Source organism: Pelecanus crispus, chromosome 5 (assembly GCF_030463565.1).
Source record: "Pelecanus crispus isolate bPelCri1 chromosome 5, bPelCri1.pri, whole genome shotgun sequence".
Classification (NCBI taxonomy): Eukaryota; Metazoa; Chordata; class Aves; order Pelecaniformes; family Pelecanidae; genus Pelecanus; species Pelecanus crispus.
The window spans coordinates 35259459-35280999 of NC_134647.1; the positions used below are offsets into that span (position 1 = coordinate 35259459).

The 21541-nt window shown below is 42.5% G+C and overlaps 1 protein-coding gene across 1 annotated transcript in view; it reads left to right on the top strand.

Moving 5' to 3' along the window:
* Positions 1–21541, top strand: part of TMEFF2 (transmembrane protein with EGF like and two follistatin like domains 2) — a 135494-nt gene that overhangs the window by 69479 nt on the left and 44474 nt on the right. The window contains exon 5 of the mRNA XM_075711072.1: positions 11647–11743. Within this exon, the coding sequence (XP_075567187.1) occupies positions 11647–11743 (97 nt within the window). The remainder of the gene's footprint in view (positions 1–11646; positions 11744–21541) is intronic.

Below are 21541 nucleotides of genomic sequence, written 5' to 3' on the forward strand. Positions count from 1 at the left end.
AAACTGAATCACAATCCTCCCTTTTAATTTGTTAATTACACTTCTGCATGGTAATGCAATCAGTGAATATAACTAAAGTGTTTGTGTGTGGGGATCAATATTAATGAGAAAGAGAATATTTGCTAAGTGAGATGCGTATCAGCTATTTGCTTTGCATCCGTCTGCTAGTGTACAGCTGCTCTCAACTTGACCCACCTAAGTTGCAGGAAGAGAAGGGGGAGAGTCCCTCCAGGTCGTTCACTCCCTATAGTCCCTTCTACACTTTCCATACCTGGGGGAAGGTATGGAACAGGGTGCCCTGCTGTTTAGCTGGGACAGGCCCACATTTCAGGCAGCACAGCCCTCGGAGAGCTTGAGCTCAGGGGCTGCAGTGCCTTGGCCAGAGCAGAAAGTCAGGACTTTCACAGCCTGCCTGCCCTGACTGACTTCACAGGTGACAAAACTCTGAGCGAGCTCATAAAGGTTAATCACGACTAAGTGAGAATGAAATCTGGCATTTTCCTGCTGGGCTTCCAATTTTCTGTATATGCAGTGTATTGAAGCTAAGTGAGATTAAATGTTTAAACCTTTCATGCCATATGGCTCCCCCTATATCATAAACACATCTGTAAAATTATACTCAGAAGGGCAACATCGTTCTGGTGTAAATGGATTCAAATCCATGCTTCTCTGCTGCTCATATCAAGGCTGAGTTTGACGTGTTGCACTCAACCTGTTTACGCTGTTAGTGGAGGTCTGGAAGGTTTTTCCCTACAGTCACGTAAATTCTGGGCAACAGCACAAAAATAGATCCCCAGTTTATCCACAGATCTGGCCCGTGGAGGCTCCTTCTCCTAAATCTTTGCCACCCTTCCAGGAGTCGCTGTGCTACTCATGAGCTCCCTTACTTTTCTGCTAAGGCTTTCAGCAGTGCTGCCAGTATTTGTGAGGGCTTTTGTGCTGTGGACACAACTATTCCACTGCATAAATCACAAACCAAGATGTACAATAAGCAAGTAATGGTGCTACTCACGCAGTGTCTCAACTTCTCACTAATAATGGAAATAAAAGGGAAAACCATGGTTCAACTGATTTTTTCCCATTTGTTCTGAAAGGTCATCTTATTGCTGGACATTTTCATGCAATTAACTGATGCAGTATACTTTCACATTTATTGAAGAATAGGGTTATGTAAAATATAGGATCTATGTTGCATAAATATTGTATCTCCTCCTGCAGGACTTAGAAACTTTGCAGTTGCCCTCATCTTAGCTTCTAGGAAGTTCCTTAGGTGCCTGCACTCCTCTGCAGCCTGAGCTACAGCAGAGGCCCAAGGACTGCCTAGCTACAGGCTTGGGAAGGCAGAAATACCTTTACAATGTCAGGAGGGATGTTTTTACAACTAGCTCTGAGCTGGATTTTCTTTTTTCTTTACGTGGAAATTCTCACTTATAGAGAAAGAAGCAAACACAGGGATGTGCCCTGGTTGTGCAAGTTTAGAGGATCAGCTCAGCAGTGACAATTGCAGATCAGGGAGTGCTACTGCGGAAATATTAAATTCTTCTGGGGCAGGAGCTGTGAAGGGGGATTGGGGATCGCCCTTTGCATACAGGCTGACCACTGAGCTGGTGAAGGAAGAGGCAGATAAGGAACCATCTATCATGGCTCCCAACCACGAGGGTACAGCCTGGCTGAACATGGTTTTTGACTGCCAGTTTTGGCACCTGACTGAGCTGCCCCCTTCTGAGACCCCATTGCAGAGCATGAGCTTGGCACACGTCTTCTCGACTTCTGAGCTCCGGGGCTGCCCCTGCTCTCAGTTACATGTGTGTAACCTGCATTAGCACCACAGAAATAAACAGAAAGGAGCATAACATGGAAGAAAATTGGAGTGGGAGAAGAAAACTGCACTCCTCTTGTTGAGTTCAGTGAAAGGTAGACCCAAGTCATTTTTACAGTGTAGAGCTACTTTACACCACCCTGATTATGTAAATGGGACATAAAGTAAATTGGACTTGCACTTGCTCTGACACTCCCTTCCAGTGCCAGAGTGATTTACAGAAGTCTTAGCATAAATTACAACCAGGACCAGCGTCTGTGGTCCACATTTTAGGATTTAAAACCAGTCATTTCCCAAGATAATTGTGGTGCAGTGAAGACTAGGAGCAGCTTCCTAAAATTGGTTACTACCCAGATTTGGGTTTCTTCAGTGGCTTAAATGGAGTGGCGTATTATCTCCTCTACAGTCTGCCTAAAAGATAGATTTGATGTCTGCGAGCAAAGACATGAAATTGCTATAGGCTTCCACTCTTGTAGCCTGCCACCTATTTGATTTATGTGATAGGTGATCTCAGATGACCCTCCAAGGCACTGAACCATTAGAGAGTTATGTTGCACAGCGATAAGAAATCTTCAGAGATACCTAAATCTTCTTTTACCACTGGGAGTTTCATCTGTTCTGGAATAAAGAACATTTTTATGTATGATGTTGCTATCTTGCTAGCCATACTAATATTCAAAAGGATACACAGACTTAAATCAATAGCAAAGTGACAAAGACCTTAAAACTGAAGTAGTCACCAAGTGGATGCTAGACAGCTCTTTTAGGTTTTATCTTTGTTCCTTTCATTCTGCTTGTTGAAAGATGAGTAGCTGTAAAGGTTCACATTCAAGTCTTCTGTTAATATTTCCACCAGGTGGGAAGCTGGCCAAAGCACCCTTTCAGTGCAGGAAGCCCTGGAAAGTCACATCACCCATTTGGGACTTCCTTATTGTCGGCTTTGTGAAACCATGGCTTGGATCCTTCCTTATTTTTTTTCACTGAATTTCTCTAAATTTGGTGATCCAGGTTCCCCTCTGCCTAGAATGAATAAAAGTGCTTAGAACCTCAGGTGGGATGTGAATTCTTGACAGAGGTCAGGGAAAGAACAGACGGGTAATTTCTGTGGTTTACATCCAACTGTAGCATCTTCCCCTGCAGAGGAAGGCACTGCTGACTCATATTCCTCCAACTGAACCTGTATCTAATGCAGTATTTGCTTGATAGAGTTTGCTGTAAATGCAATGTTACAGCATGTATAGAGTGCATATGTTCCGTCCGTCAGATTATCTTTGCATCATATGTTTAGTTCATCAAGCATAAGGTATCCAGCAGTAAGCCCCTGTTTCAGGCAGTATGGGATGCAGCTTTGGCCCAGACACACAAGAAGAAGAGGAGGGGCCAGAACGAGTCCCTGCTTTTCAGCAGAGCCTGAAGATGCTGGGGCTCTTTGCAGGTCCGCAGGGAGAGGGTGTTTGGCGGCCTACAGAAGGGACGAAGAGGGTTTCGAGCCTGGCCTGCTCCCCTTCCTCCTGGCACATAGGGCCAGCCAGCCACGAGCGGCTCATACTTGGCTCTTCTCCTGAGTAACTGTTGATAGCCATTTTTCTGACAAATAAGAAAAGCGTTATGATACTGGGTACTTTCCTGGACTGCAGTTTCCCATCTCCCTTGGCACAGTACTGAGGTTTAATGATCTGCGTGGTCAGGCAAGTCAACCTGAGGGTGGAATCAGATATCATCTTTTTCTGTTTCTCCTTGATCCTGAAAAATCTTCTGGTCCTTGCAGTTAGGACTACAGTGATCTCCTTCCAGGCTTTTTTAATAATGGCCTTGATTGGTGACCCGTCACATTGCATCCATCCAGCTGTGGGCATGTCCACTTGGTTGTTTTGTTCATGCTGTTGGACATATTGAAATACATGAGAGCAGGGATTGATGCCACAAAAGCTTTGGCAGCATCACAGGCCTGTTTTTACAACAAGCTGTATCTATTCCTTGAAAATTCTCCTGCAAGGAAGTGATTTCTCTTTAAAATTAAATTAATGCAAGGCAGAGATGAATAGTCCCCACATGCTATTTGGCTTTTTACTCAAAGCTGTTTATGAGGAGAAGCTCTTGGCAAAATTTAAATGAGCCTCCTCTTCCTCAAGCTGGCAAATACTGTCAATGCTGGTCATCGTACACCTTCATAAATCTGCAGTGTTGGCATCCCACATACACCAGGCAAACATCAAATTTTGTAGGGGGACCACGCAAGGGTGCAATAATCACAGCTGTTTCATGTCAACATTCAGAAAGCTTACAATAGGGTTTTATTCAATGAGCCATTCCTTTTGAAATGCCATTAGAGATATTTGCTAGGAGAAACTGGCCTCGACTAATCATATTTAATTTTTTATCAAATGCACTGTAGGAGCAGCAGGGATATGCATGAGACAGAAACAAGCAAATGGTGTTTTATTTAGAATAAATAAACATTGAGTAAGAATTGAATCCGCTCCCTCCTGGCCACAGTTGTACAAATATAGGCAAGTCCCTACAGAGGTCTGTAGGGGGTCATGTCCTGACTTCAGACCCGGATGCTCTTGGAGACCTCCAGTTGCGCCTGCTGAAAGGAGAGAAGTGCAATCAGATAGATGCAGAGGAGTGATGCTGTTCCTGTGAAACTATTCCTGTCCCATCCACTTTTAGCCACGATAGATGAGGTTCAGAGGGTGTGAGGGCTGCCCATCTCGCTAGGGGAGGCCTCCAAGCCCCCGGACTGGATGACAGCTGGAGAAGGCTTCTAAGGTTTCTAAGACGTTGAGCTGTGCAAAGTGAGAGGCACGTGGCTTTGCATGGGCCCATGCCTCTCCTCACAGCCATAACACCTTGTCTGCAGGGCTACCAGAGCTGGTAGCTCAGAGAAGGGCTGCCACAGCTACTCCATGCTGGGCCCTGTGTTAGGGTAATTGCAACAGAAAATTGGGGGTGGTGGGGAAAGAAAAGAAGCCAAAAGAGAATGGGAAGGAAGGCATGACAGGAGTTAAAAAAATAAAGACGGAACTAGAGAGAGCACTTAGTAATAATGTGAAACAATTTTTATACTAGTTATTTACTGAACTCGGGGCACTTCCCAGACACTGTTTTCTTGCACTAATTAGACTGTATCCAGGGCAGAATCAGAGCCTTCAGCACGAGGTTCGGGTGAGCTCAGCCCAGGGCCTTGCACAAGAGTGAGCTGTTTCAGAAGTGCTTCTTTCCTGTCCAACATAAACTCAGCATTGCACAGGACTGAAAAATCATGAATCAACCCTACAAAAATAATTAGTTTTTAAAAATTATAAACTCAATAGTTTCTGGTATTTATTATACGCACAAGATTTTTGTCCACAGCCCTAAAGCGTAGATGTACCTTTCAAAACAAATATACATAGAAACTGAGATCCTTATACATTGAGATAATCCACCAGCTGTGATTTTAAGAAAAAATATAACCTGAGAGTCACAGTAGAAATATGAGAGCTGGAAAATACTGCAAATTGAATCTGACTGAGATCAAAGTAGTGCCAGGCTGTATCTACATGGTCTTTACCGAGAAGATAAGAGCACATTTTATCAGCAATCTGAGCTGGCTGGATACATCTAGTTCCTCCCTGAAAACCCTGTTAGGTATTTGCATCACACTGAAGGCGTCCCATTAACCTTTTCCAGCACTTGCCTGAGAATGGCAACATGGAGGTACCCAAGATGGGACCTGAAGCAATATAAACGCTGGGAAAGGAGGTCTGGTTTCCTGGGCAGCCAGCTCAGGTATGGCAGAACCCTGGCACTGTTCAAATAACCTTCCCGTCGATAGTGGAGATGTGGTTTCAAGGACTGACCCTTAGTGGTATGGAGAAACCGATCAAAGGCCCATTGGCATGAAGGAGAATATTTCAGGTATCCTTAAGTTCTGAGTCGGGTCCTGAGATGGGTAGAGACACTGTGTTCTCATGCAATAAGTAATTTCCCCAGCATGTTTGTGTATGTGAGAGAGAGCAAATTTGTATTTATTGAGATGGAGCCAGACAGCAGGAGTAAAGCAGAACAAGGCATGTCAGAGTTTGGATTTATTACCCATACAGTAAGCCATTTTCTTTTCATTTTGACCATAATGCTGTTCTGAGGCTCTGCCAGACTTTGAGAGCAGAGTCATTCATGAGTCGACCCCCTGCTTCGCACCCTTCATTTTTCTCACTTTGCAGGTTTTGACTGAGCTAATGCTTTCAGGAAAAAAGACTTATTGATTAGAGTGAAGTTGCTTGCAGCATCTGGACTTTTATTGGTCAAGTTTGTGAGGTGTTTTTAGCCATTTGGTAGAGGTGCAGGTAGTGTTTGTTCTAACACATTTAGTAAATTCTGCTGGCCTCTCTGCCCTGGTTTCTCAGAGCTTTCTCATTTTGTCCACTTGCCTTATCACCTGCCCAGACAATTAGGACTTGTGGCAAGATCACCTCAGCTGCTCTGAAGGGCATTCTTCTCCATCTCCTCCTCCTCCACATTTTAATTTGCACATTGTCTTTCATTCCAAAATACAAAAATGGCTATCAACCCTTATCTCCATGTGATTTCTCATTATTACCTAGATTTTATAGCTAAAACCAAGTGGATTTCCTGTTAGGATGAGCTAGAGCAAACTTTGTTTGAAGTTCTTCTTTCAACAATAGTAAAGATGTCCCACCATGAGGAGTCAAGTCAGAATCAGAGATTGTGATGAGCACGCATCTGATCACATCAATCAAAGGAAGACTGCATATTACAAAAAAAACCCTAACAAATCATTATAGTCATATTTCTGTATATTCAAGTATGTGGTGATGACGTTTTATGCTGTTTCTTTGTTGTGTTCTCCGCTATAGTTAAAATATATTGAAGAAGGATTATTATAATAATGTTAGTATTCCTACAAAGCCACATGAAAACTGAACTGAGACTCTCCTGAGTTTGCCCTGTTGCCTTCTGAGGCGTGTTAGCGAAGAGTGATTGAGACATTTGTGTTTAGCCAATGTTGCCACCTAACCCTCTCTCTCCCTCATGGCTCACCAGCTCCTCTTCCCACTTCCATTTACTCCTCACAGTACGCTCTGTCAGGCAAGTTATGTGCACATCCCTTGTGTCACTTAGGAAATAGGTGGCACTTTGTATATCAGATCAAGACTGTGAGCTGCTGTGCATATTCCTAACCATCCCATTGGAGCTGCTTTTCTGGAAATTGCAAAGAGTTTACTTCCATCCTGCCTTTGATAGTCATCAAGCATCTTTGGAAGACACAGAGCAAGAATTTCGAGCACAGGGATTTTGGTGTCCATTTTTTAAAACAGCTAAACCTCCAGTCATCAGCTCAGTAGAGCATGAGTCTGGGAAGCTGTGTGGATAAAATTGTAGCACGATTTGTTGGGGTTGTAGCGCCTACAGAAGACTCTTGACTCAAAGAGATTGAAGTGTAAAGAGAAAGTAGAGGTGTGTATGGCGGAGGGACAGTTTAGGCCTTTTGTTTTCTCCTGATATTACAGGAGGTAAACACAGAGTCAGACCAATCTACTGATGATACTTTCAGTCTGGTTTTTTAGCTATGGAAACCAAGTAAAATGCCTCCAAAATGGTTTCTTTCTTGTGGGACTTGCAAGTGTAGAGGTTTAGCCCCAGCCAGCAACTAAGCACCACGCAGCCGCTCGCTCACTCCCCCTACCCCGATCGGATCGGGGAGAGAATCGGAGGAGTAAGAGTGAGAAACACTCCTGGGTTGAGATAAGAACAGTTTAATAATTGAAATAAAGTAAAATAGTAATGATAATAATAACAATATAATAATGATAGTAATAACAATAACAATATACAAAGCAAGTGATGCACAATGCAATTGCTCACCACCCGCCGACCGATACCCAGACAGTTCCCAAGCAGCGATCGCTGCTCCCTGGCCAACTCTCCCCAGTTTATATACTGAGCACGATGTCACATATGTGGTATGGAATAGCCCTTTGGCCAGTTTGGGTCAGATCTCCTGGCTGTGTCCCCTCCCAGTTTCTTGTGTACCTGGCAGAGCATGGGAAGCTGAAAAGTCCTTGACTAGCATAAGCAGTACTTGGCAACAACTAATTGTGTGTTATCAACATCAGTGTGTTATCAACATTCTTCTCCTACTAAATCCAAAACACAGCACTGTGCCAGCTAGTAGGAAGAAAATTAACTCTATTCCAGCCGAAACCAGGACAGCAAGCAATACAGATATTCTTGAAATCACAACTATCTGATCTGAGTGCACTGAGAACACCAGAAAAGGACCAAATGATTAAAACAGGAGCTGTTGTGGTTACCGCAGTCCATTGACTCTGTAAATTGTGTGTAGTGCCTTCCCAGCTAAAGAATTTATACTGCTTAGGAGATTGAGATAGTCTCTGAAGTGACTTTCAGATAATGTTAGTGACCTTCTAACCCATGTTAGCACATTTCCTTGAACTCTGGAATTTGCTAATCTTACTAATACAAATAGGAACTTGCAGCTTAACATTTCTCAGTTGTGTGAGTAATAAGTGGTGGGCTTCAGTGATTAGCCTCCCTGGAGCCCTACTATGTTCCTACAGGGTCTTGGTGTTAAACCTCAACAGTTGCTAATATGAGAACTGTGTAACTTGTGTGAGGAAAAGAGAATCATACTCCTTTTATTTTTAGAAGAGGAATCCAGAAACTAGATTATTTTTGCTAACTTTTTTTTTCCAGTTTAGATATGAAAGCGAGTGCAAATCAGCAAGTGCAGTGAGGAAAAAAAAGGAAAAAGAGTCACCTTAGAAAATGAGCATTCACTAGTCCTCAAGCTAAAAACCAGCAGGAAATATTGGGAAAATAACTGTTCTAAGATGTCCAGATTTATCAAAGCACTTATCTGCACAGCACGGAGAAAACAAGCCCCTGTGTGTGTCAGTCCTGGGTGTGGGTGCATATGCCAGTGTGTGTGTTTGTGTAGGGAAAGGAAACACACCTTAAGGAAATGTAAAGAATAATATTATCTGTGGTTACTCAAAACAGAAGAAGAGAGAGAGAGAGATAAACAGCTGTCTTTTTTAATCAAGACCGCTGCATGCTTGGACGTTTAATGACAATGTGTACATTCATTATGGAATACTGGATGCAGAGCTTCTTCACAAAAATATGAAGGAGTGACCTATTATTTTCTGGTAGAAATTAAGAACTGCATTGTGCCTTAATGTGGATGTTCCTCTCTAAATCAGTTAGTTCTCTTCAGAATGCTCAACCTTTCCAATGCCTGCCTTTAATGACTTAAGTAGTTGTTTTACTCAGCTTGTGATGTGGAACTGTGTGAAGTCCCTAGTCAAACCACACTTGCTGGACAGTTGTAAATAGAAACACTACAAGGAGGAAAAAAAAAAAATAGCGTATATGGTTTTAATTAAAGGGGAATACAAGGAAAGTGATTTGCAGAATAACAGAATTTTTAAAATTATAGCTCTTTTCCATAAAAAAATACGTTTTCACCCTCCTGAACTGGAGCAATTGTTATATTCCTGGTAGGCGTGGAGTGCTCGGCTGTCATAAGAAGTCTTCTGCCCATATATCCCATTGTACTTTGCATACAGTCATTCGTTACAGCACCCAAAGTATCTGCCAAATATTCTGTTCCCCTTTCACAGATGGTGAAACTGTGGCACAGCAAAGCAGCATGACTTGATAAATCCAGATCATGCGTCCTGTCTAATACCTTAACCACTGCAAATTCCCTGCCAAGATTGGCTGTCAAAGTTATCTCCTCAGGAAAAAAAAGATTTCTAAATTTAAAATATAAATGAAACTCAGTGAAAAACCCAGGCCTGGATGCAGCTGCAGAGAAGCGGGGAGGAGCTGTACAGAGAGCAGCGTGAGTCTCCCGGTGCTGTTGGGTCAGGATCACACAGGTGGCACATGGAGATCCTAATGGTGTGAGGACACAGCCCTTGGACACCCTGACCACCTTCATATATTGGCTCTTATAAAATATGAGCCTAAAGAGTTCCTCAGTCATTTAATGAAACAGAAAAACCACAGCTCCGACTGTCCCTACAAAACCTGACAATGCAGTAGAACAGGAATCCAGACTATGTTTTCTGAGTTTCCCCTTCGGTTTTTTGTACATTAACTTTGTGGATATAAAGGTGAGCAAAGTTCTACAAATAGGGCAAACCCCTCTGTTTTTTTCCTTTTAGGATGATCAGAATGCTTATCATAGGTAATTTTTTTTCATTTTAATATAGTCTAAATTCAAGCAAGACTGATAAGAAATTGCTGCGGTATAGCTCAACACCTAAACATACCAACACTTCCTTTGACTATATTAAGCCTCAGGAGAAAGCTACTGAGACAAACCATCTACCTTAGGTATTTCTGTGGTCTATATCACTGTAGTATCTAAGCATATCACGATCTATAATAAACTTGTTTCCATATTCTTTGTTGGTAGAAAGTGGTATTATTCCCATTTTACACAGTGGGAAATAGGACAGGGGTTAAATAACTTGTCCAGGGTAAGAAAGCAGGCATCAGGGTCACACTGTCTCTTTCAGGGGCAAAAGCCCTTTCTCCTCCGACAGCTCTGTGAAAGCTTGGGACTCTTCTTCTTTCCTGAGTAAATAACAAAAGCTGCATATTCCAAGTCAGAGCACTCCAACCCGAGAGCCTCCAGTAACACCCAGGTTAACAGGGTCTCATGCAGTGGATGCTTGACATCAGGCAAGTGATTTATCTCATGAGTGTCAGTGGGGCTACCGACATGCTTCAGCGTGTCCACCAGCCTTGGTAGGTTGGACCCGAATGTGCAGGAAGCCTGCACCACAGTGAGGACTCCAAATGAAAAGACAACGCTGCAGAAGTTGTTTGTGCAGATAACATCAGTGAAAGCTGATTGATACTTAGAGTCTGGATTGGTTTAATTATTCTGTAACCAGCAGAAGGATATCACTGGGTACTGTGTCTTGCTAGAAAGCAGCACCTATTGAAAGATGTCAAAAGGTGTTTATATACTTTAATATAAACATAGATGGTGTTTCTTTTGGATCTTTTAGAAAACCCTCTTCTTGGTGCCTACCTTAGTGGTGTCTCTCTCTATTTCAGTACTCAGCAGTCAACATTTTTTCGCAGTCCTCTTATACCCATGCTTTTATTTTCCCCTCAGTCCCTTCACGTTTTTGACTTAGGGGCCAGTTACAAACCTTACACAATTGCAGACAAGGGTGCTGACTTTCCTGGGTTTCAAATTTAACCTGTGCTGGAGATCGTCCTCTCCTCTGGACAGCACTAAATCTTTCGTGCCAGAGATAACTAGTCCTTGGGGCTCATAGCTGTACTTCTGAAGAGAAAAATGTTTTGCCTTTTGGAATGGACTAGATTGCACCACATGGCAGGTAATTTCAAAACGTTTTCGAGGAAAACATCCCCTTGGGCCCATCTCAAGGCCTTCGCCCGTAAAGGACACAAGGCAGCATGTGATGCTATCAATACACCTCCACTATTTTCCCAGGGAGCAAAGCGGTGAGGCTCGGTGGTGACACAGCCTGCCCGAGCAGCAGCTTGAAGGAATCATTGTTTAAGTGGAAAATGAAGAAGAAGGGTCTTTCTCCAGTTTTCCTTTTAACTCCATAATTCAGGGAATTTATCACAGACCAACATGGAAATCTCCGGGTTGGCACCGTTCAAAAACACTGTCTGTTGGCCAAGTATCGGCTCTGTGAGCCGCGCATTAAGCTGATGCGGTGAATAGATTTTTCTAGAGAGAGAAGTGCTTTGCTACAGTGCTGTCTTTACTAATGTATATTCTTCTGCTTTCCATCAAACAGTCAATGAAGGCTCAGGTGAAACCAATCAAAAAGAGACATCGACCTGTGACATTTGCCAGTTTGGGGCAGAGTGTGACGAAGATGCAGAGGATGTTTGGTACAGTAATTTGGTCTACTCTTCTATTTTAATGAATGTTTTATTATTTAAAGGCGCTGTGGTTTAGAAAGCATTAAAAATATTACATATTAAATTTTCTGCACCCAGAGATTCATCACACAGTGATTGAGGTGGTTATTACTCTGAAAAAATGTATAAAACAGTCTGGTTTATAATTCTGGAGCATGCACAATTTAGACAAAGTCTAGAAACACAGTTATCCATTTTGTTGCTGTTATAACTTATGTTATTCCATCTGGGGTTTTACAGCTTTATACTTCGATAAAAATAGAATTGGGAAAAATAATTGACCTAAAGCTTTTCCAGTTAAAAAGTATCATTAGTATTATCATCATGTTAATTCATGTGTGGTATTAGAAACACTGGGATATCTGTCTCATTTTTTCCTAGTTGCTGGCGTTGAAGACCTAACCCTCAAATGTTTGAAATAATTAGAGCGTACATTTAGACATTTTCTCAATGGAAATTTTTTTATTTTCTATTTTTTAAAAGAGTTTTCAAAATTATTCTGGTTTTATTATTATTATTTTAAACCTTAACCACATAAGCTAAAGGAAAATAATTCTATCTACTGAGAATTTTTTTTTTAATTTTTCATTTTGCCTAGAAACTATGCAAGCATATATTAAGTCAACTTTAAACTAGTAATTTCATTGTGATTTTGGAACAGTCAACAGATCAAAAAAGCTGCTATTCACAGAGCTGTACTTCTAACACTGCCTTAATGCTAATCCTCATATTCTATCTAAGTAATTAATACAAATTTAGAGAGACAAGAAAATAATCATACAAATGTTTGAGCTGTTGCCTGGATGGTGCTTCTGAAGCTGTGGGCTGGTGGTAGCTAAAGGATGGATACAGAGACTGGGTAGTGAGACGTCAGTAAAGCAACATTGCCTGAACTCTAACTTGGACGGTAGGAATGGAGCAGAGGGAGGAGTCAATGAATGAATGAATGGTGAACATGATAATTTGGCCCAGTGTTGGGCAGCTGACCTCATCCAGGCAAGGCATTCATGCACTGTTGGTCAGGCATGAAATTATGAACATTTCTGCTATTCAGTGAAGAAGCTTAGGAATAGGGTCATCCATTTGTGCTCATTTTGGTTTTGTCTTGCCAGGCTTTTAGTAACCTCTGGTTCTAGTCTTTAAAAAACACCAAGTAAACAAACCACAGAGGCCTTGCTCTGGCTCCAGTCATCAAAAGAAATTGTGGTGTTGAAAAACAGGAGCAAGATGTATCATGGTTATAGGTTTGCAATAATGTAATGAGATTTGTGTGGAAAAAATTGCTTAATTCTGACATTGCTTAAGGAAATTACCCTGGGTGTCAGGATTTTCATTGTCTCCTTGACTGGTTGTCCTTGAGAGTTTTGGTGGTGCGGTGTAGAAAAAAAACCATGGTAAAATTAATATATCAAAATTCACAGTCTAGTGCTCATGTTTTCATAATTAAGTGCACTTCCAAATTGGAAGGCAGGAGAAGAGAGGGGCAAGGAATAAAATTAGCTACAAGATAACATTATTAATCATAAGCACTGAGTAGCAGTGTTTATTTTTTTCCAGAAATAGCTCGATAAAATAGCCTGATCCAACTTACCCCAGTAATGTTCCCACTGCAGCTTTTGCACTATCTAATTCCTCCCCTTTGAAATAACTTGGCGTATATGGAGCAGCATAATGACTGCAGAAGCTGAAGTTCTCAGTCTTTATTGACAGCCGGTCTTTCTGCAGGGGAAGACGCTTCCTGGGGTGGTAAGCGGGGAAGGGCATTTACTAGGAAGTTGCTACCAGACAAACTGTTAAAAGGCAGGAAAGCAGATTTCCAACCAGAAGTACAAAGACCATGTAAAGCCTGTTAAAGGTTTGCTTTGAAGTAAACAACTTCATATGCCGTAACAGAGCCCTGTTTTCCTATCCCTGCCCCCTGATTAGTCTTGGATAAAAGTCTTTCTAAAAAATGAGCCTTCTGGGTGTTAGCTCTTTGTTATTCTTATTTCTAGAATAAAAGCGGACTATGTATGGGGGACCCAGATCCCTCTTTCCAATGTACGTTAATTGAATTTCCATGTTTGGCACCAGATAGACATATTCCCCCACTTCCCCTGCCAAGATTTGGTGTGCAGGAAATGTCTTTAGATTAAGTGCAAAAAGAAATGTCAGTTTATTATTTGATCACTATTTTTATGCGGATCAAATTTCAGATGTAAGCAGGGCTCCTTTAGCTATCTCACCTGACTGATGAGGTTTGTAAAATCCAAATGGGGTCAGTGGGTCCCAGTGGCCCTGGGACCTGTTGTTACAGTGCAACAAGCCCAGCACCGGTGGTGTCCCCTATCAATCAGAAACAGTTTGAGGGTGCAGGGTCAGTGCCTGATCCATTCCAGGTAAGAGGGATGCAAGCTGGTAGCAGAGCCAGACCGCAGAGAGCTGGAGATTTGAGGCTGGCTGTTTGCCTAATATTTCTAGGTGCCAGAGTAGATCAGAGAAGAGAGCACAGGTGTGATAGCAGATGTGGCTGGGCTGCTGATGATTTAAAGCGACAATTAACATTATTCTGCATTGCCACAGTCTGTTATTCTGCAGTCCCTTGTCTCTGGTTTAACTCTTTTTTTTTTTTTTTTTTTTTTTTGGTTATTCATTGCCAGTTGTCACTCAGTTAAATTGTACTATTGTACTGTGTCACCATTATTTTAAAACCTTTTTATTTGCATAAAATCAATTTGTTAATGGCTAGATTCCTGGGATTCTGATAGGGTGGTTGGCACGTAGAAGGCTACTCGCAGGGGTAAGACATGTGTGTGAACATTTTCTGGAAAGTACAAAGAAAACGCAGAAAAGAACCCACTGTAATAACAGGTTTTCTGCAGCATGGTAAAGCACACATGTATTATTATCCTATTCTGCAGTCTAATATCATGAGAGTGAATGCAATTTGGCATTCCATTAGTGAATCTCTTTCTCTAGGTTAAAAACAAAGACTGTTCAGTTGAAAGTCTTTAACATCTTGCTACTTTAATATGTGAAAGCTTCTTGTCACTAAGAGGATCGTGTATTACTGGCATTATTCCCACCTTCAATGCATTTTGCACCAGTGGGCTTCATGAATATTTAAAGCAGGGCAGTGGCTATGCTCCTTAGCACTGGATTGCAATCTATTGGTAAATCAGACATTTGGTGTTGCTTACTTTGGGTTTTATTTCTGAGCTGGCTAAGGAATAATTGATTTTGTAAGACAGGGCTACACAACATAACACCCCGAGAGATATACTTAAAAGGAAATGAAGAATGAAGCGTAACATTGTGAACCGTGGTGTATTTCTAAGATCTTCCAAAAAACATCTATGAAATACTCACTCACTGTATATAAATAGTACTCACCAAATGGAGTGCCTGCTCATCTGCTAAAGTGGCTTAGTGTCAGTGCATAACCATGTCAGAAACCTGGATTCCAGTATTAATCTCCTCCTTATGGGCCACTGAGGAAATAAGAGCACTCTCTGCACTGAACAAGCCATGGTTTGGATAGATACTGGGCAGCTATTTCAGAGGTCCACGATGTGTCCAAGTAAGTGGAAGGAGATAAATAATAGGAAAAACCCTTCTGTTGAATTTCCTGTTGGAAAACGCCGAGGAGAGAGGACAGGAGTATTTTCTTAAAACAAGATTAAAGCCTGCAAGCCCCTGACTTGTAGAGTTAATCAAAATCAAAATGATGAATTGGGGTTAAATATGCATGCTTTTCCTTTGAATTTCAATATCAGCAGGTCAGCCAGTAGCAGCCTCACAGTGCAGGATTGCCCAGAATAAGATGCAGTTTGCTAGCTATAAGACAGACACGCAGAGATGTATAACATGCTCGGGAGAGAGTGCTTTCCCTGCAGCCTGGCAGTGTCCGAGGAGGTGAAGAGGCCGTCTCCGCAGATTGCTCCTCTGCCTTCCTCTTCCTCCCTCCTAGAGGTTGCGGGTGGAGGAGAGACGCAGCAGTATCCCTGGCAGGAGGTGCCTGACCTTGAATGGGCCGCTCAGGGGTTTGCACCGGTGATAAAAAGGGGTGTTAAATTCCCCTGCTGTTTCCCACAACTCGGTCCCGCACACCCCAAGGACTCCTCCTTGGCTGAGTGTAGGGTTTTGTGTTCTGCCATAGGCACCATGCTTGTGGTAGGCAGCTTTCCTCCCTCCTCACGAGCCTGGCCCACGCCGGAGGGGCCTTTTCCATCTCTTGCAAGTGGATAAGGATCCTATCGGGCAGGTTCTGCTCAGGAGAAGGTGCCGAAGCCATTCTGTGGGGACACTGGGTCCCTGATGACCCAAAGCTGGGAGCTTGGAGGAAGGCATCCAGGCCTGAGTGAAGGGCCTTGGCGTGTTCAGTGTCTAGGTCAGTGGGTGAAGGAAGGATCATCGGTCTCAGGCGTGCTGTGCAGCTGGGTGGTATTCCCAAGTGAGGTGGTGATGTTGCAGCATAATTACAGCAGGTCCCTTGTGTCCTGCACTTCTTTCTGCATGGCTGGGACAATAAACTCCACTTACCCACAGCAGACAGTCACACACACAAAACATATTAAGAAGATGAACTGTTTCAGTCCTTTGTTTCATATTTTACTGCTAATCACTGATATATATAGTTTGGGTAAATGCTCCTATAAGGGAAGTGAACAGCCTGCAACACATGAGGATGGTGAAGCTGCATTCTCATGCAAATAAGCAGCGCTGTACACAGGAGATATTTGTGCAAATCATGCAGCTGCCATCAGCAGTGACCCCTACAATCAATATTGCTCTAGCAATCAATATTTATCTTTATTATAGTATAGAAAGAAAACATATAAAAGAAACTAATGATTTTGCCAGCTTCTCAATCCACACAGCAATTAGGTCAGTCAGCTTTGGGTCCCTTCCCCCTTCAATCAGTTGCTCTCAACCAGACCATCTGCAAACAAGATGCTGTACTACTATGAAGTACTAAAAGGTAGCTTGAAAACTCACATACATTACACGGGTATTGGCTGCTTCGTGTTCAGCAGTGTGTATAATAACTGTGTGTGACCTACTTGTTCCAGATGCAGAAACAACGAGCTACTTTAACATCTGCAATGTCCTGTGCATTATACAGTAGATATATTGCCATTTTCTGCTACTTTCCTTTCTCTTTTAGAGAGAAAGTAGATCTTTGTTCATGGCTACATATAACACTTCAACATACTCATTGGACTTGTGGTTCAAATAAACACAGAAATTGAATCATATCATTAAAAAAAGCAACTCTGCAAAGACTTAAATTTCTGCTTAACTTGAGATCATACCTAAGGCACAAAGTGAAGCTGCTGCTGCATAAATCTTCACGTGTTGCTTAGTAGTCATGTCTAATAACAGTCCAGGCAAGGGTTTATGGAGGAAAGTAAAGGGACTGCAGCATGCAATCTCTGCATTGCACAGCAGGAGACGGCCAAGTGACTTACACCCTCCTACACTGTTGTCACTTATCTTAGCCCTGGACTAATAACAGAGCTACCTCCAGTGTCTGCCCAGAAATTAGCCCAGTTAGCTCTAAATGTTTCATTTGGTGCACGTTCTATGGTTAAAAGATTTTGAAATAAAACCAGAGCAGCTGACTTACAGTGTAACTGCTGAGACACCGTGTTGAGGTAACTGTAGAGATACCATAAAATGGGCTAAGAGCCAGCAATACCGTAAAAAAGTAGCCCAAGCAACAAGATTTGAACTTTGAACTGGAAATTGGTCAATGAAGGATTTGCAATGAAAGACAAAACATTGGGAACATTAGAAAAAGCAAGATGACACCTACCTGTCCATACATGATATTTTAATTATTAAACCTGCCTAGAGGAAGGGTCAGGTTGGTGGCTTTCATAGGAGGCTGGTCAGCCAGACCTGCTGTCCGGGGCATGAGAGCTGAATAGAGAACCTGGACATGTTGCTTCATTTGGGCTGTGGAAAGAAATGCCATGTGAACTGGCACAAAAGCAGGAAAACTAGCAAAATACGAAATTGTAGCTTGAGTTGTCCACAGTACAAACAAGAAGAAAGCTTCAGCAGTTCCAGCTTAGGTGAAAGCTTCAAGCTACTAGCGACCACTGTCTAGACATCATATAAGAGTCAGAAAATAAGGTCCCCAGGTGAGCACTGCATGCACGCCACAGTTCCTATCAGGTTTCTCACTGGCAAGCTACTGAGATATTGTAGGACTCTTTCAGCAGGCAGTTTCAACTTAAAACTAGCCCAAGTGAAAAAGTGACTTTGTGCCCAACCATAGCCAGAGAAAGATCCCCACTGACTTCTAAAAGACCTTAAATCAAGCCAAAACCACATGATTTCCTCTTTCTCAGTAATGAGTCCACAGAAAGAGCAAGGAAAGATATGGGAACAAGAAGTTAGCTTTATCTTCAGAGGATGTTTCTCTAAGAGCAGCTTATGGTCCAGTCTTCTTGAGGAGTAGGAGGCAGGAATAAACACATTGTATTTCTCAACTGAATGCAGTACTAGAAAGTTCTTGGCTGGAAAGTTAATGCTTGGAAAAATGATGGCTTGTTTGGCCATCTGGTGAAATTGTTTTATTCTACATACATTTTATTTGGTTTTACTTAAAAACAGCCATTTTTTCCTAGTCAGGTAAGTTTCACAAAATCACCTTACCATCTTTGCATCCTTCATCCTGTGCCAAAATAGCCTATTTAATTTTGAAGTGAGACTGATTCCCAACTCCCTTAGGGTGGTGGTTTGGAGAATTTGACCTTTCCATCCATTGAGTCAACACAATCCTTCAGAGGCTTATGTTCATTTGACAAACTCCTGCCTTTCCAGATTCTCCAGATTTATTTTCTTAATAACATTCTTAAAAAAAAAAACCTGGTTTTAACATAAGCCAAGATTGTCTGGAGTTACTTATACTTCATAGTGTTTTATTACCAATACACTTTGGAACACTCTGGTAAATAATTCAGCCTACACAAAGAAATCAGCTATATTTTCTCTATACATCGAGGAAGTCTGTCATGTAGACTATATATCACAGCTCTAAATGTCCTCAGATAAATGCAAACCCACATTGTGTTCAATCTGTACTACTCACCCAACTCTTTTAGGGACCCTATGCAACACATACATCTCTTATCCAAAAACTAGAATCCCTAACATTTAGTTTTGTAATAAAAAAAGATCTTTTGCAATTACAGCAAAACTTGCTGTGTGTCCAGGGGATAATACCCTACACAGTTATAAAGCTCATAGATTTTTTTTCTTTGTGCTCCTCTTTTCAGATGCTGATTCAGACTTGGTTTTCAGTTTCAGAAGATGAACTTCCAGCTTATGGAAGTCAATGACAGTTATTCCACTGACTTCAATGAAACAAAAGTTCTCTCCCAGTGTCATAACTGTGGAGTAACTTCTCAGTAGCCAGTGGAGCCTTTCACTGGCAGAAAGGAGAATGGACTCTGTCGGAGTGTAAATCCGCAGTTATTCACAGAGTCAAAGGAATAACTTGGAAATTGTGGTGATAAAATCAGAAGTTGGCTTATTGACTCCTTCAATTGCTTCAGAGGAAATGCTGATTTGTGAAAAGCCAAACATAACTTCTGCGATTTTGGGGAGTTTTCTTGTCTTATCATGGTGCCATGCTCCTGTAGGAGCAAGACACAAATTCTTCTGAAATTTAAGGGAGGGAAGGCTTGTAAGACATATAGAACTGTCATTTGTCTTCACAATTATTAGTCTGTCAACATTGGAGCTAAAAAAAAAGAAAAAAAAAGCTGCAAAAATTTTAAAAGCATGGCTCAAAATAGCCAAATATTCCTGTTAGGTTTCCATGGCCAAGATGCCTTCCCCTATGTTCAGCATGTGGTGTGTGGATGGGAGGCACGGAGGCACAGAGGGGTGGGTGGTCATGGCAGAGAAAGCTGGAGAGATGGACTGGGAAAGGACAGAGGACTATGGAAGCAGGGAGAAAACCTAAAGCTGACTTGCAGCTAGTCCATTTTGCTGTTTGCTGGAGAGTGGGGAGGAGACGCAGTGGCTGCCCACACGCAGGGGCTCAGGGAGGGTTTTGGGGACACTACCTGAAGGCGGCAGGGAGGTCCTCCTCACCTGCCTTCCCTCTGCCTGGCTTGAAGGCTGAAATGGCACACCCAGCATGGAGCAGGTGAATTAAACATTTATATGGCAGGGACAGCTGGAGGATGTATGGGGTAGTGGCTCGGCTGGCATCGACGCTGTGGCTGTGGGCTGTGTTAACACTGATCTGTGTGTGTTACAAGGGCGCACGTGCGTGGCTGGGCATTGTGCGAGACAGCAACAGCACCCTGCTCTATTTTCAGGAAATTTCCGCATACAACACATACACGTGACAGCATGGCAGAGAGCAACCGCTTTATGTGCCCAGTTTAATGGGGGAGCAAATGAACCCAGGAGTTCTTTTTTTGCTCCTCTGACACCAGCTGTGACTGCGGTTTTCAGTCCTACGTAGGAAAATATAGCGGCCTTCCAAGCACACACCTTTATTTGCGTTTGAGGGAATGGTTTTGGCAGTCTGGTTTGTGCTCTTTCTGTAATACAGGGTGTTGTAAAGATCACGCCTGGCTCCTGCTGCTTTGTGGGAGGTAATCAAAAGGATCCCTTTCTGCTCTGCAAGGACAGAGCTGCGCGTGGGTGCTCCGAGGCAAAGCCACCACTTGGTTGTGTAACCCCATGGCTGGGAGAGCATGGGCTCACCAGGTTGTGAAAGTGCACATAAGGGATAATATGATAATGCACATCAAATATTAATGTGCATTGACACATAATCGTCTGCGTACATCAAGGCATTACAGCATGAAAGAGCAAGTGCAGAGACCTTGGAGAGCAATGCGCTTTTACACCTCTTTTTTCCTGTTTTCTTTTCCCCTTTTTGTTATTTAAAAACAAGCTTTCCTCCCTCCCTGGCCCCCCATTTAGCCAAAGTCATACCCTAGTAGTAAGCTGAGCGGTGCCTTCATGACGGCCTATTTAGTCGCAATAAAAAGCCGATTGGCCTAATGCACAATCAAGAAAGGAGTGACATTTATTGCTTTGGTTTTATGACGCTGTGAACTGAGCAAGATTTGGAACCTTACAGTGCCTTCAGGGGGCAGGAGATCACCAGCAATGAATTGTATTTATACCTTTTCCAATTTCCTACTAGCATTTTAGCAATAAATAGACTGTGTTGTTATTGAGTTTTATGTAAGTATGTTTACGAAAGCAGGAATACAACTTTGTAGCTCAGAATTACATGTGTTGGCTAAATAGATCAGCAGAGAGAATAACTATGTAGAGCACTGGGAAAGCACTTTCCAATTTATTTTCAAATGTCTTAATAGAATGCTTCTCTTCCATCCCACTTTATGTTAACTATTAAATTAAAACTGCATCCATTGCAGAAGGTCGGAGGCTCCTTCACACACCCATGTTGGAACAACAAGGCCACGGTTTGTTCACACATCTAAGCCATTAAAAATACATCCCATGCATTAAATATGAGGCTGAGGAGAACTCAATAGGAGCTGATGTGCAGGGCTACCCTCGGCTCTCACAGCCCCCATGGGGTGGCAGGTGTCCCTTCCCCACGGCATCCATGTCCTGCTCCAGTCCCTTCCCACATGCAAGTTGCAGCTAAAAGCCTGTGTGAGATGTGCCCAGATGTACAGACTTAATTGCTGTCTCTCAGCCTGCCCATTTTGTGACAAAGAGGAGTACGGGTGCCCCAGGGATGCCCATCCCAGCCAGGGCACAGTGCTTGCAGTGTGT